The 14078-nt window shown below is 47.2% G+C and overlaps 1 protein-coding gene across 3 annotated transcripts in view; it reads left to right on the plus strand.

The window, feature by feature from the left end:
- The window catches only part of KIF6 (kinesin family member 6), a 430349-nt gene that overhangs the window by 384600 nt on the left and 31671 nt on the right, over positions 1–14078 (plus strand). For all 3 annotated transcript variants that reach the window (XM_040249763.1, XM_040249761.1, XM_040249762.1), the window contains exon 16: positions 11094–11144. In XM_040249763.1, coding sequence (XP_040105697.1) covers positions 11094–11144 — 51 coding nt within the window. The remainder of the gene's footprint in view (positions 1–11093; positions 11145–14078) is intronic.

The following is a 14078-nucleotide window of genomic DNA, read 5'->3' on the forward strand; positions in this document are numbered from 1 at the left end:
CTTCCAGGCATCTGAAGTAACATCTTTTGAATGGATGCCAACACAATCATGAAGCCCAGCTCCCTGAAAAGTTTAGTATTTAACAATTCATGCTGGTTACTCAGCGGAAAATTTTCCTTGTGCTTACCTAACCTGCACATTTGTTTGAGCTTTTCAACAAATGCACTCATTTACTTAATTCTCTGAATATGTTCATGGAATATTATCACATACTGGAATAGTGATATCAATAAGCTCCTCAGCTTAATTAAGCATATACAATAGCCAAATGCCTAAGCTTCAGACAGAATGTGCTAATCTCATATAAATATTATGATTCCTTGGGTAGCCAGGGTGAATATCCCATAGGAAAGGAATCTGGTCTCTCAGACATAGTATAATTTGATCATTTTTTTAATAAATGAGAGTGTCTCACCAAATATGATCACCAGGTACTATCCTAGTGATAAGAAAGGAGCCCAGGTCTGGTGTTTTCATCCCAAGCTGAAATGCTCATCAATTATGGGTCACATCCTCCTCTACAAGGGAGGGCCAGGGTGATGGGGTGCCCTGGAGAGAAGAAGACCCATAAAGGGAATCAAACCAAATTACAATATGTTTTTCTTAAAATCACTGATAGTTTTTAGAATGAACTGCATTTTTTCTCTCTCTGTGACTTAATAATGTTACCAAATATGATCTTAAATGGAAGAAGCATCTTGAAATTCCAGAGGACTGAAATATCATTTTGGAATGAAAAGGCTCAAAATCACATGCCAAGCATTAAACCATTTCTGGTCTCCCACCCTGTGCTCCATCCCTGGACCTTTGTGTCTAGGGAACCCAGGGAAGGACCCAACTTCTGCTCTGGGGGAGGGCTGCAGACTTCTCAGACGCCTTCCTCCAGCCCAGGCCAGTGGAAAAGCTCTCAGGCCGTGCTCCTGCTCTGGGTTCCCCCCGACTCTCTGTCCTCCATCTTCCCCGCTTCTCAATCAGGTTCCTGAGCAATAACTGAGCCCTGACTAATAAGCCGAAACAGTCCCCACGGCCCCCAACCTATCACGGCGGCTCAGGTCGTGAATATTTTCAGTCCTCACATGTGCCAGGTCCCCAGAACAGTTTTCAGCAATCTGCAAGAGCATCACATCTGAGGCATACTGCAGTGGGTCTTTAAATTTTAATTTCTTTTTATAAACACACCCAGATACACTTTTACATAAACCATAAGGCATACTCACTTATTGATGTGTGATTTTGTTTTCATCTTGCTTGGCTCTTACTTTCTCACCCAGTTCATCCTCCACCCATTTCCACCCCCAGGTAACCCATCAGAACAACTTTGTAGATTCCCATGCAGATCACCTCCACACTCATAAATGCATGTATATAGGTGCACGCCCCCTTGCACACACACACACGCACACACACATACATATGCATGATTATACACATATACATACATGTATGGGAGGTTCTTATCATTGTTTGACCAAACAGGGTTATTTATGCCTTTTTTCCCCCCACTGTCTTCTTTGCTTCTTTTTTTTTTCTCCTTTCCTGCTGTGTTGAATTGTTAAAATTGCAGCCTTCCCTCTCTGCAGTGTTCTCCCTAGCCTTCTTTCTGATTCTCTATTATTTGGCTGCTATGGCACATATTTTTATTCTTCTAGAGTTAAAAAGTTACTGAAACAAAGTCTTCAGTTACAAATCCACCCTCCTCCACCCACAACTGGGGCTATAGCTTGTTTCAACTCCCCTTTGGACATCCTCTCACCTTAGCTCCAACTTTCTTGCTGCTTAAAATTTTAGTTTTTACGCACACACACGCAGGGTGTTTTTAGTAGCTACTAAATATTTTTACTTAAATACTCTACTTTTTATGTGCATCTTTGTTTCTTTTATATTCCTTATTTGTCTGAGTTTATTTTTCTTCTTGCTGATCATCATAATAAGCCTTTACACTTGCCTTGTTGTTGATCAGTTGCTCAGTCGTGTCTGACTCTTTGAGACCCCATGAACTGCAGCACACCAGCCTTTTCTGTCCTTCACCATCTCCCAGAGCTTGCTCAAACTCGAGTCTATCGAGTCAGTGATGCCATCCAACTATCTCATCCTCTGTCATCATACATGACAAGAGGCCCTGAGGGAGGCATGGGGAGTATGCTGGGCTCTGGAGCTACACAGGTTCCTGATATCATTCCCATCCACCCCCGCCCCTCTCCCACCCCAGGACCTGGCTCTGGCCCCTGATTCAGCTTGCTGGGCTCTCAGATCTCATTGCTGTGTCTCAGTTCAGTTCAGTTCAGCTGAGTCACTCAGTTATGTCTGACATTTTGCTACCCCATGGACTGCAGCACGCCAGGCTTCCCTGTCCATCACCAACTCCTGGAGTTTACTCAAACTCATGTCCATTGAGTCAGTGATGCCATCCAAATATCTCATCATCTGCCGTCCCCTTCTCCTCCTGCCTTCAATCTTTCCCAGCATCGGAGTCTTTTCCAATGAGTCAGTTTTTCGCATCAGGTGGCCAAAATATTGGAGCTTCAACTTCAGCATCAGTTCTTCCAATGAAGATTCAGGACTGATTTCCTTTAGGATTTACTGGTTTGATCTCCTTGCAGTCCAAGGGACTCTCAAGAGTCTTCTCCAACACCACAGTTCAAAAGCATCAATTCTTCAGTGCTCAACCTTCTTTATGGTCCAACTCTCACATCCATACATGACTACTGGAAAAAACCAAAGCTTTGACTAGACAGACCTTTGGTGGCAAAATAATGTCTCTGCTTTTCAATATGCTGTCTAGTTTGATTATAGCTTTTCTTCCAAGGAGCAAGTGTCTTTTAATTTCATGACTGCAGTCACTGTCTGCAGTGATTTTGGAACCCAAGGAAATAAAGTCTGCCACTATTTCCATTGTTTCCCCATCTATGTGCCATGAACTACACTTGCATAGTTCTTTTTATGCGCCAGACAATCTTCCAAGCACTTAACATACGTGACCTAGCTGAGTCCTCTCAACAGATACTGTCATTATCTCTATTTTGCAGATGAGAGACTGAGGCACACTGACATACCTACTTACCCGAAGTTGCCCAGCAAATGACCTGGCTGGTCTGCAGATGAGGGAGCTTGGCTCCAGAGTCCATGCTCTCTTGTTTGGCTGCCTCTCAGTGAATCCTGCTGGAGAGGGGGCTCTGTGCATAATGAAAGTTTAGTCCTCTTACGATGGAAAATTACTTTCTTGTGTCCTCACCTATGAATGATAGTTGGACTGTGTATAAAATTCAGGTTGACAGTTATTTCCCTCCATTGTCTCTTGGGCCTGTGGCTGTCACTGAGGTGGGGGCTGTTGTCTGAGCACTTCTTTGCAGGTTCCCTGGAGCCTGGTAATAGTGGGTCTTTTCCCCTGAAGTTCTGCAGTTGCGCTATGATACGTGCAGGGGTAGATTTATTTTTATTTATCCTGCTCAATGCTCAGAGTGCACTGTCAACCCAAGGGCTTATGTTTTCCTTCAATTTTGGAAAAATCTCAACTGCTATCTTTTCAAATATTGCTTCTTCACTATTGCCTCATTCCCTTCTCCTAGGACTCTTATCAGACTGATGATGAAGCCTCTCAGTCGCTTCTCTGTGACTCTTAACTGCTCTTGCCAGCTTTACCTCTTGCTTTCTGTGCTGTGTTTGGGATGGATTTTTTTATGCTATCTTCCAGTTCACTAATTCACCCTTAAAATATGTCCAGTCTGGGGTTTAGTCCCTTATCTCTTCTATTATTTTTGTTTGTTTCAATGATTCTAGTTGTCTTTTCAAAATTTCTTTCCTATCCACTTGCTCTTATTTCATTTATATTAGTTCCTATTTGCTGCATGATTTCTTGTTCCTTTTAAAGAAAACTTACACCTGCATTCAGCTCTTTGAGTATTCTCAACGTGCTTAGTTTGAAGTCTGTCTTAAGAGTGTAGACTGGAACAGTTGTGATGAAGAATAGTGTTAATTCAAAACACCAATCTGCTGAGACCCAGCAAAGGAGATTTCTCACAGACTTACAAGACTCCATAATGAAGGGCCATCACAGTGCTATTTCTGTTCACAGAAATGGGGGCAGTCTAGTTGTTCCAGCCTCCAGAAAGGGAAATAAAACTGGGGAGTCAGGGGCACTTACTATAAAATGTATGTAGCAGTTACAAACTGAGAATTAGATGCACATAGAGCAAAAGAGGTAGATGTCAAAAACACAGTACTGATAAATAAGCAGGAAACAGAATGAGATCTGTAGCACAGTGTTATTTCTATAAGTTAAAAATTGCACAGAAAGCTTATAATGCCAATTGTAATATTACACACAATACAAAGAGGCACATCAAACAAATTAGTATGTGTGCCTGCTGGAGGAAGAGGAGAAGAGGAATGGGGGTGGGGTGCAAGGCATGGGGATAAAAATGCACACACACACACACATACAAACACACAGACATACACACGCATGCACACACACACAAACACACACACACACAGGAGGCTTTCTCCAGACTGATGAGGATGGCGTGCAGCAAATGGAAGAGTAAGACTAATTCAACCCTCTGTGCTTCTGTATCAATAAATGTCTTCTTCTGCCTGTCCAGGAAACTACTTTTTCATCTCTCACAAATTCATGTCCCAACTATTGATTTTGCTCTCTTTTCTTGGCGTTAGATTTATTCATATGTTTTGGCATTTGGGTGGACAGGTTCATGTTTAATGAAAACCACTTTCTTTCTTTCTCTTTCTCCCTGTCTCCTGTGCTCACCCCTCTCTGTCTGACAGCCCTTCCAGGCCCCCAGTCCAGAAGCAGTTCTAAGAAGGACAATCCAAAGCCACTGCTCCCAATAGTACTGGGATAGGGCTGTGGCCAACCCAGTCAGAAAGTCAGTGGGCGTCTCAGCTCAGCGAACAGAGACTGAGTTTGCCCTTTCTTCCATTTTGGGCCTGCGTGGGGCATGAACTCAGCACCGGGTGGCTCAGGAAGAACTGGTTTCCCTCAGTCCCCTTTCACTCGTAGGCTGGGTGGCAGGGAGTCTTCCCTCGACCTGCAGCTTCAAACTGTGTCTTGCACAGCACACTCTTGGTCTTCTTCCTGCTCTGGACCAGAGTCCTGAGGCTGAAGGCTTAAGCTCTGCTTTCTACTGTGCATTTCTCTCCCACTTCTGGTCTTCAGAAATATGTCTTGTCACCTAACCCAGCAAAGCCTTCTCGATAGTCTTTTTTAATCTTACCCACCATTGCTGAGGTGGGAAGAGGTGATTCTTGACTCAACAGGTTGTCAAATTTCACAAACATGTTTAGATAAAGCCTGATGAAATATTTATTAGCAAGGAGGAGATGAAGGTGCCTGATTTTAAGGCTTCAAATGATTTATGTACTCATTTATTGGAAATTCATCTAAGACTGTACACTTGCTTTATGCTAGGCCCATTCTTTTTACTAACAGCCTTACAAACCATTCAGGGAATACAGCCTATGGTGATCACAGTCCTCTGTTTAGAACACAGAGAAACCAGCTTCCATGTCACAGTCAAAAGCAATGCTCCAAATTCAGAACCACTAACTAGACCTTCCCTTTCAAAGAGGCCCCTTGCAGTAAACATTCTGTGTTCTCCATGCACCCCAGTCCTGCTACTGAAGGGTATTTTCATTTGATTTCCCTGGGCTACGATATACAATAGTAGTGTCGTCAAATAGAAGAAGAGATTTCTACCTGGGTCCAAAGCCCTTCAGAATCACCTAGGACTCTAGTATTAGCCGTCCTCCCCCGTTCAACCCCTCCCTCAACCAGTGTACATCTGGCCTTCTCCACTCTCTTACCCCAACAGTTCTCTTTGGCTGGAATGGCTTTCCCCGCCGCCCCCCCCCCCCTTAACCCCTTTGCTCTTTCTAGAACCCACTCAAATCTCACCTTTAGTAATGATGCCTTTCCCAACACCACTAGCCCAGCTTTTCCTCCTCTCAACTTCCCTCTACCATTGACCAATGGTGGGCCCTTGAGAGTCTGTCACCTTATAAATATAGTTTCCTTCCAATATGTCTGAAAGTACCTAAAGCTAGTGTCTTGTGTCACAGATGCTGGTTTGTTATCTTCTGATCCCATCCAAGAGTCTTGGGATACAAGAAAGCAGATATTATCACAGTTATATTATTATTCCCTATTTTTCAAATGATAAAATTGAGGCTTAGAGATGTTAAGTAAGCTGCCATACTAGAAAGTAACAGAACTGGAATTTGAGCTTGAATCAAAATCACTGCAGACAGTGACTGCAGTCACAAATTTAAAAGATGCTTGCTTCTTGGAATAAAAGCTATGACAAACCTAGACAGTGTATTAAAAAGCAGAGACATCACTTTGCCAACAGAGATCCATATAGTCACAGCTGTGGTTTTTCCAGTAGTCATCCAGTATGGATGTGAGAGTTGGACCATAAAAAAACCTGAGCACCAAAGAATTGATGCTTTTGAGAACTGTGGTGTTGGAGAAGACTCGAGAGTCCCTTGCGAGTCAAGGAGATCCAACCAGTCAATCCTAAAGGCAATCAACTCTGAATATTCATTGAAAGGACTGATGTTGAAGGTCCAATAATTTGGTCACCTGATGTGAAGAGCTAACTCATTGGAAAAGACCCTGATGCTGGGAAAGATTGAAGGCAGGAGAAGGGGACGACAGAGGATGAGATGGTTTGATGGCATCACCAACTCGATGGACATGAGTTTGAGCAAGCTCTGGGAGATGGTGAAGGACAGGGGAGCCTGGTGGGCTGTAATCCATGGAGTTGCAAAGAATCAGACACGACTTGGTAGTAGTGTAGTGTCAGTTGCTCAGTCGTGTCCGACTCTTTGCAACCCCTGGATTCTCCAGGCAAAGATACTGGAGTGGATTGACATTCCCTTCTCCAGAAGATCTTCCCAACTCAGCGATCAAACTCAGGTCTCCTGCACTGCAGGCAGATTCTTTACTGTCTGAGCTACAGGGAAGTCCTTAGCAACTGAACAGTAACAACTCTTTACCTACGCATTTGCAATCACTTTGTAGCATAATCAAAATGACAAAGAGGTTTGCTTCATCTCAAGTCCAACTTCAACCGACTGGTTATCACTGCCCAAAGTGCTGGGTTGAAGAGCCAAAGTCAGGCTCAGCAGGAAGACAAACTGTCCACGACAGAGGAGCAAGGTCTGCTGTGGGTTCAGCTTTTTCAAGGAAGAGCACGTGGGCTACCTGTTTGCCGTCCACCACATCATACTAACTTTTCTGAGTTGGAATGGAGTCTTCTATTAGTCTAGTCTGTATGTTCCATAGCACTTAGAACATAGTGCTTAACACAGACTGAAGGAGCAATAAATAGGTATTGCTCGACTGTAACATCAACATCCTCAGTAAGGCACTGCATGGTGGAAGCTACACAAACAGCTTGCAACAGCTAAACTGGGAAGAACATAAGTGAAGGGCTCTGGTCTGGACCAGCTAAGCAGCTTTCACCTGGTACATGATTTCAAACTAATATGCATGCAAAATAGAGTATGAAGCTTCAGGAAAATTGTTTCATCCAGAAAACTGAGCATCAGATGGAAAAATGAATTTTGCCTCTGCGTGATGGTTATACCTCTCATATGAGCTGCCACTTGGTACAGACAAACTGTATGCCGGAAGTGCACCGCCTCCACATACCCTCCAGTGGTTGTTTCTAAGGTCCTGCATCTCTTCCGGAGCTCTGTGCACTCCTGAGCCCCTTGCTGCCACCCCCACTCTGTCAGTTAATGAATCTGAAAGGGAGAGGTGTTTCTAGCACGTACCGTTGTACATTATCAGAGACCAAATTACTAATTACCACCATTCTCCTACAAGCAGAGCGCTCCTCCCCTCCACGGCATCTCCTGCCTCGGGTTGGGAGTCCTCTGTTTCCGCTTCATCTCTTTTCCATACCTCGGGACAGCGACATGCCCAGGAACCCAGGCCAAAAGCAGCAGATTTGTCACCATGCTAATGACAGTGAGCTGCATGCAGCGTGATTTCTGCAATCCCCCTCAACTCCTTTTGCCAAGACCTGTGGAGCTGCAAGATCCAGCCAATTACAGAGACTGTTACCATCGCATGAAGAATGGTTCTATTGGGAAATGCAATTAGATATCAGCCATGAGGCTATCTTTAGAAGCTTGTTGGCGAAGATCTCAAAAACAAAGGGGGATTTGTAGATGTTAGCCAAATTGGCCAAAACGGAGAATCGCAAAACACGTTTTCAACCTACCTCTATCAATATGCGGCGTTCTGATGACCCACCTCGTGTCCCCTAGGTACAGCTCACCATTCAGGGAGTGGGTGTCTATGTTTGCAGAGTTTATAGAACTCTCAGTCCTGGTGGCAAAACCTCCCTCTCTATTTTCATGGGCACCATTTCCTAGCCTGGGACGGTGAGAATCTTTCACCCTATCATCCCAAAATAGCTTCCCCAGGGCTTGGGAATGGAGAAGGAAATGACAACCCACTCCAGTATTCTTGCCTGGGAAATCCCATGGACAAAGAGTCCGACATGGCTGAGTAACTAACCTGCCATCAGGCTTGGGAAAATGGCCCTGTGGAGGCACGTAGATGAGGAGGCACCTGGTCAGAAAGACGAGTTGTCAGGCTCATCCAGTACTCATCCTTGGGCCAGGTTCCCACCTCCCCACTCCCTTCTAACACAGTCTCTATGTTCTCATAGCCCCCACTTGGAACTGGGGTGTGATGATTGCTCTGCCCAGCCCTTGGCTCCCTCTCTGTGCCTAGTCCTCTCCGGGGGGGACACTGGAAGTCGTGGCAGACTTGCACTGTGACACGCCAAGAGAAGGTGGTCTCCAAGGTGAAGCTGAGGGACCTGGGGATGTTTAACCTGGAGAGGACATGTCTAAGTGGAGAAACCATAGCATCCTCAGATGTATGAAGGGGTCTCAATGACCATAAGAGAGGATCCTTTTCCTATGCTGTTCCAAAGAACAGACCAAGTCCAAATGGGAAAATTACAAGGAGTAATTCCTTATGTATGGTTTAACTGGTGGAACAGCCCAGGTACATGCAAGTGAGAGGTGAAATGACCATTTCATTCTGTAGAAGGGACTCCTCAATTAGGTGGGGAAATAAACTGAACGGCCTCTGCCATCCCTCCCAACCTTCATAGTCTAGGAATGCCCTAGAACTTTCAGGGAATGACCAGGTTTCCTGTGACCACTTCACTGGAAACTCAGTTCAGGCATAGCCTTTGACACACGTGCTGTGCTCAATCGCTTCAGTAGGGTCTGACTCTTGGTGACACTAGGGACCGTAGCCCACCAAGCTCCTCCATGGGATTCTCCAGGGAAGAATACTGGAGTGGGTGGCCGTGCCCTCCTCCAGCGGATCTTTCTGACCCCGGGATCCAACCTACATCTCTGAAGTCTCCTGCATTTGCAGGCAGGCTCTTTACCACTAGCAACTGGGAAGCCATCTGAGACACAGAATGTACTTTATATGAGGAAAGGAGGCGGTGAAGTTCCCAGGCTCTCTCGGAATCCCCCAGTGACCTGATCTCATATCCCAAATGGGATATGCAGTACAGACAGCACTGACATGTTAACAAGTGCGTGGAGCCCTGGGACATAAACAAACCCCAGGGTGGCTGCTGCAGCCAGGCCTCAAGCACGGCATCACGGAGCTTCCGAGATGGGGGAAGCCAGGCGGTCATTCCGTCCCAGCTCCTACCCCAGGCAGGAATTCTCCATCCAACAGCCCAACACGTAGCTGCCCAGCTTCTGCTTGAGAGCCTTCAGGAGGGGACCCACTGCTTTGCCAGGAGGTTTAGTCCATTTTGAGACAACTTAATCCACATGGAGACAGTCCTTGTGAGCCATTTCTTCCCCCTACTGAGCCCCAAATCTGCCTTCGTTCAACTTGACTTTTACCCTCGGCAGTAGGACAGAAATAAATCTGTTCCCTCGGCCATATAACAGTGTTTAGATTTTTAAAGACAGCCATTGTCTCCAGAACTCCAAATATTTTTTTTTTCCTGTCTAAACATCTCCAGTCACCTTAGCCATTTCTCACATGGTGTGGTTTCAGACCCCTCACCAGCCCAGTTACCATCTTCTAAATATGTTCTCTTTTACGAATGTTCTTTACAAAAAGTAGCTTCTAGAACAAATAACCAACTGTATTCTGACCATTGCAGAGAGCAGCGGTGCTCTCACCTCCCTTGTTCCACTCACTGTGAAAAGTGAAAATGTTAGTCGCTCAGTCATATCCGACTCTTTGGGGCCCCGTGGACTGTAGCCCACCAGAATCCTCTGTCCATAGAATTATCCAGGCAAGAATACTGGAGAGGGTTGCCATTTCCTCCAGGGGATCTTCCCGACCCAGGGATAAAACGAACCTGGGTCTCCTGCATTATAGATGGATTCTTTACCGTCTAAGCCAGCAGGGAAGCCACTAGACCTGTATTAATGCAATATGGTATTAGATGTGTTTCCTACCAAATGACCAACTGTTGTGTTCAAATGGATGTTATCGTCAACTAAAACCACAGTATTTTTTATTTGACACAGTTTCTTTATAGCTTAAAAGAAAGAAGTGGATTTCAAGGGGGCCCTATAAAGTATTAGAAGATCAAATCCTGCCTCCCCCTGCATTAATAATGGACACACAGAACTATTTAAGAGACTATAGCCCCAGCAAAGATTATGAGGGACAGACTAAGATAACTGAACCCACAGATACTGACTCCAAAGGTGGAACGTGTGCTTGTACTGATGTGCCAGGGGCTCGGTCTCTGCAGCCTCTTCTTCCACACATCCAGGGCATGAAGGGCTCTTCTTGGAAGCTGTACCCACCTTTTTAAAACTTTTATTTGTCTATTTTTCTGTGCCAGGTCTTATTTGCAGCGTGTGGGATCTAGTTTCCTGACCAGGGTTCAAAGCCAGGACCCCTGCACTGGGAGCAGAGTCTCCAGGGAGGAGAGGTCCCTGTGCCCACTTTTGCCTTTCTCACCCTGCCTAAGGTTTTTAACACACCACCTGCTTCCAAGCCCACTTCTTCCTCCAGCCCGCTGAGGACTTACCAGGGGTTTCCTTTGTGTCTTTGACAGGTCGCCTGAAGGAGGAAATCACCCAGCGCCACGTGCAGCAGGTGGCTCTAGGTGGGTAGAGTGGAGCCTGCAGGCGGACGGTGAAGGTAACACAGACTGAGCTGGTCTGGGGAACCCACGCCTAGCTGGACCTCAGGAAGGTCAGGGGCGGGGAGGACTGCTGTCAGGACAGCCTCCTCTGGACACCCCTCCTTTCTGGCGCCAGGCTCCCCCTCCAGTGTGCTTGCTTCCGGCAGTCAGCACCTGGTACCCAGCCTCCCAGCGGCTGCCTCATCCTCTGACCTTCTCCACCCCACATTCCAGCCTGAACTCACCTGCTGTATCCCAGCTCCTCAGGGTCCTACTCGGAGCCTGACTAGCTAATCCCAGAAGGGACCGTTGGTTGTGAAAACAGCTCCCGGTAGCTGGACTCTCTCTATGCACTGTTTTGTGGGCCCAAGAGTCCTGAGGCCAGTGCCTTTTCTGGATGAAGGTGACTCAGTGGCTTGCCCAGGGTCACAGGCAAGCAACTGTTGGTGCTAGGACTTGAACCAGGTCTCTGAGTCCACCCTGGGCGCCCTTGGTCCCCATGCTATTTACTGCCCACAGCAATGATGGGCCCATAACGCAAGCACTTAATCAACAGAGTGATATTCTGAGAGGCCCTGGGCACCTTTTAGGCAGTGGGCATCCACTGAAAATGCCCCATCGTGATACACAACCCAAGGAAGTCACCCAGGGAGAGCTTTCAGCTTCCTGGAAAGCTGGCAGAGCAGGGTTCCTGGGCAGGACCCCCGTGTCCTCATTGCCCAGCTGGGGATCAAGCCTTCTAGAGTTTGATTAAATAAGCTATTCTTGTATTCCAAACAGGGGGGTTCCCCTTTAGAATGTCTGACCCCCAAAATCACCTATAGCTGGAGAAACCTTGCACCCAGGGTCTCTGGGGGCTATGGAGCTGAGCTACAGCATCATGAGGGTAACCCATTTGACTCCAGTAACTTGAATTAAGGGGGAGGTTGGTTGTTCAGTTTCGGTCATAACAAAGATCATATCAAATAACTAGCGATTACATCAGAAACATACAACAAGGAAGCCTAAGCCACACAGACAGGACCCAAGCTTTCTCCTGTTGGGCCTGGGACTGAAGGGTCAGGCGGACGTTCGGGGCTTGCCCTCCTCTTGCCAGAGGCCTGTGCAGGGGCTTGGTGCTGAGATTCTGTGCGGGGTCAACAGAGCACCTCCCTCCAAATGCAGCCAGGGCTCCCGGGGCCCTCACTCCTAGCCTTGGGCGGGGCACAAGGACCTCCACTGGAAGCTATGTCGAGGTGCAGGTCACTGGATTGGGAGTTATCCCTGGGCTGCCCCCTGCACCTCTTCTCCTGTGTCCATCATGCTTGTTGAACAGAAACAATGATGTGAAAAATACCACTCAAATCATTCCAAGGGCAGTTTCACTCTGCGGCCTGGGGAGCCGTTTCCACGGCCTTCAGAGCAGGACGTGCTCCAGTCTCTCTGCCCCCCAGTCCCGACCCTGCCACGTGTCTTCAACAGCAGGCTCCTCCTTATTCCTCCGCTCACCTCTCTGGAGCCTTCTTCCAAAGTATGGCTGGCGTCAGGTTCAGCAGGGCCCGGCTTCGCCCGAAGGAATCAGCAAACCTCAAACGAAAAACACTGCGGCTGAGTCTCATTAAGAGCATTTGAAATGCCTATTTATCTTAAAAGCCAACTATCCCAATTAAAGAGGAAGTGGTACCATCTCCAGCTGCCATCTTGAGATCAAATGCCACGTTGCTGTCCAGGCGCCTTGGGGGCTTGTCTGACGGGGCTGTGGACCCTCCGGTGCGCTGTGTCCCAGGGGACCTCAGTCCAGAAACTTCCCCTTGAGAGAAAGTCTCGGTGCAGCAGGTCGCTTGCAGTGCCATTTCCTCGCCCTTCAGACTAGCGATGGGGCTGAAGGCCAGGACCCTCAGCTTCTGTAAGACCACAGACGACTCGCTGAGTGCATTTGGCTTCCTGACGTCCTGTAGTCTGGGCTTCGGTGGAGCGATGAGGAGGTGCTACGTCCGCTCTCGCCCTTCCCCTCCCGTGGGTTTATTCATATGGCGGTCCCTTCCCTGTCCTGTTTCTTTGTCTGCGTCTTCTCCCCTCTACTTTCGCTCCATTTCTGATATTCCCTTTGGTAGTATTTCTTTCTTTGGCATCCATGTTCCTAAGTTTCCATGAGTGTGTAGCTGGGGGTTGGTTGGTTGTGTTTGGGATTTGGGGGGGTGGGGGTGTTCAGGGGTAATGAGCGAGTCTGAGCAGGAGAGGTTTTCTCATGTATTTTGCATAAGAATGTGTCTCTGTTTGTGGGAATAGACATATGCCCAAGAAAATTTGCAGAAAGGCAATCTCGAAAAGCAGAAGTTGGATGGTGAGGTGAGAGGTGCCGTGGGGCTTCCCAGGTGGCGCTAGTAGTAAAGAACCCACCTGCCAAAGCAGAAGACATTAGAGACCTGGGTTCGACCCCTGGGTGGGGAAGATCCTCTGGAGGAGGGCATGGCAACCCACTCCAGTATTTGTTGCCTGGAGAATCCCCATGGACAGAGCAGCCTGATGGGCTACAGTCCCTGGGGTCGCAAAGATTCGGACATGACTGAAGCAACAGCATGCACACATTGTTCTATCCACTATCCTCTTCCCTCTGTAGCCCCAAACCAAGTCAACTTTGGCCTTCCCCACAAAGCCTCGCCTGCCCTCTTCTCCCCAGTCTGCTTGTCCTCCAGCATCAGGCACCTCTGCTGGAGCACCACCCTTGTCCTGTAATTATTTACCTCCATATCTATTCTCCACATGAAAATATGAGCTCCTGGGAAGCTAGGTGCAGTCAAATTCATCTCTGTCCCTGCAGCAGCTGGCACAGGCAATAAACAGGCCAGAGTCAACGCTTCCCCAGAGGACTCTGAGACTCGCGCATCTTATAGAAGTGTAATGAGACATTTGAACATAAAATAAGTCCATTTAAAG

The sequence above is a fragment of the Oryx dammah genome, unplaced genomic scaffold, assembly GCF_014754425.2.
Source record: "Oryx dammah isolate SB20612 unplaced genomic scaffold, SCBI_Odam_1.1 HiC_scaffold_11, whole genome shotgun sequence".
In the NCBI taxonomy this organism is placed as follows: Eukaryota; Metazoa; Chordata; class Mammalia; order Artiodactyla; family Bovidae; genus Oryx; species Oryx dammah.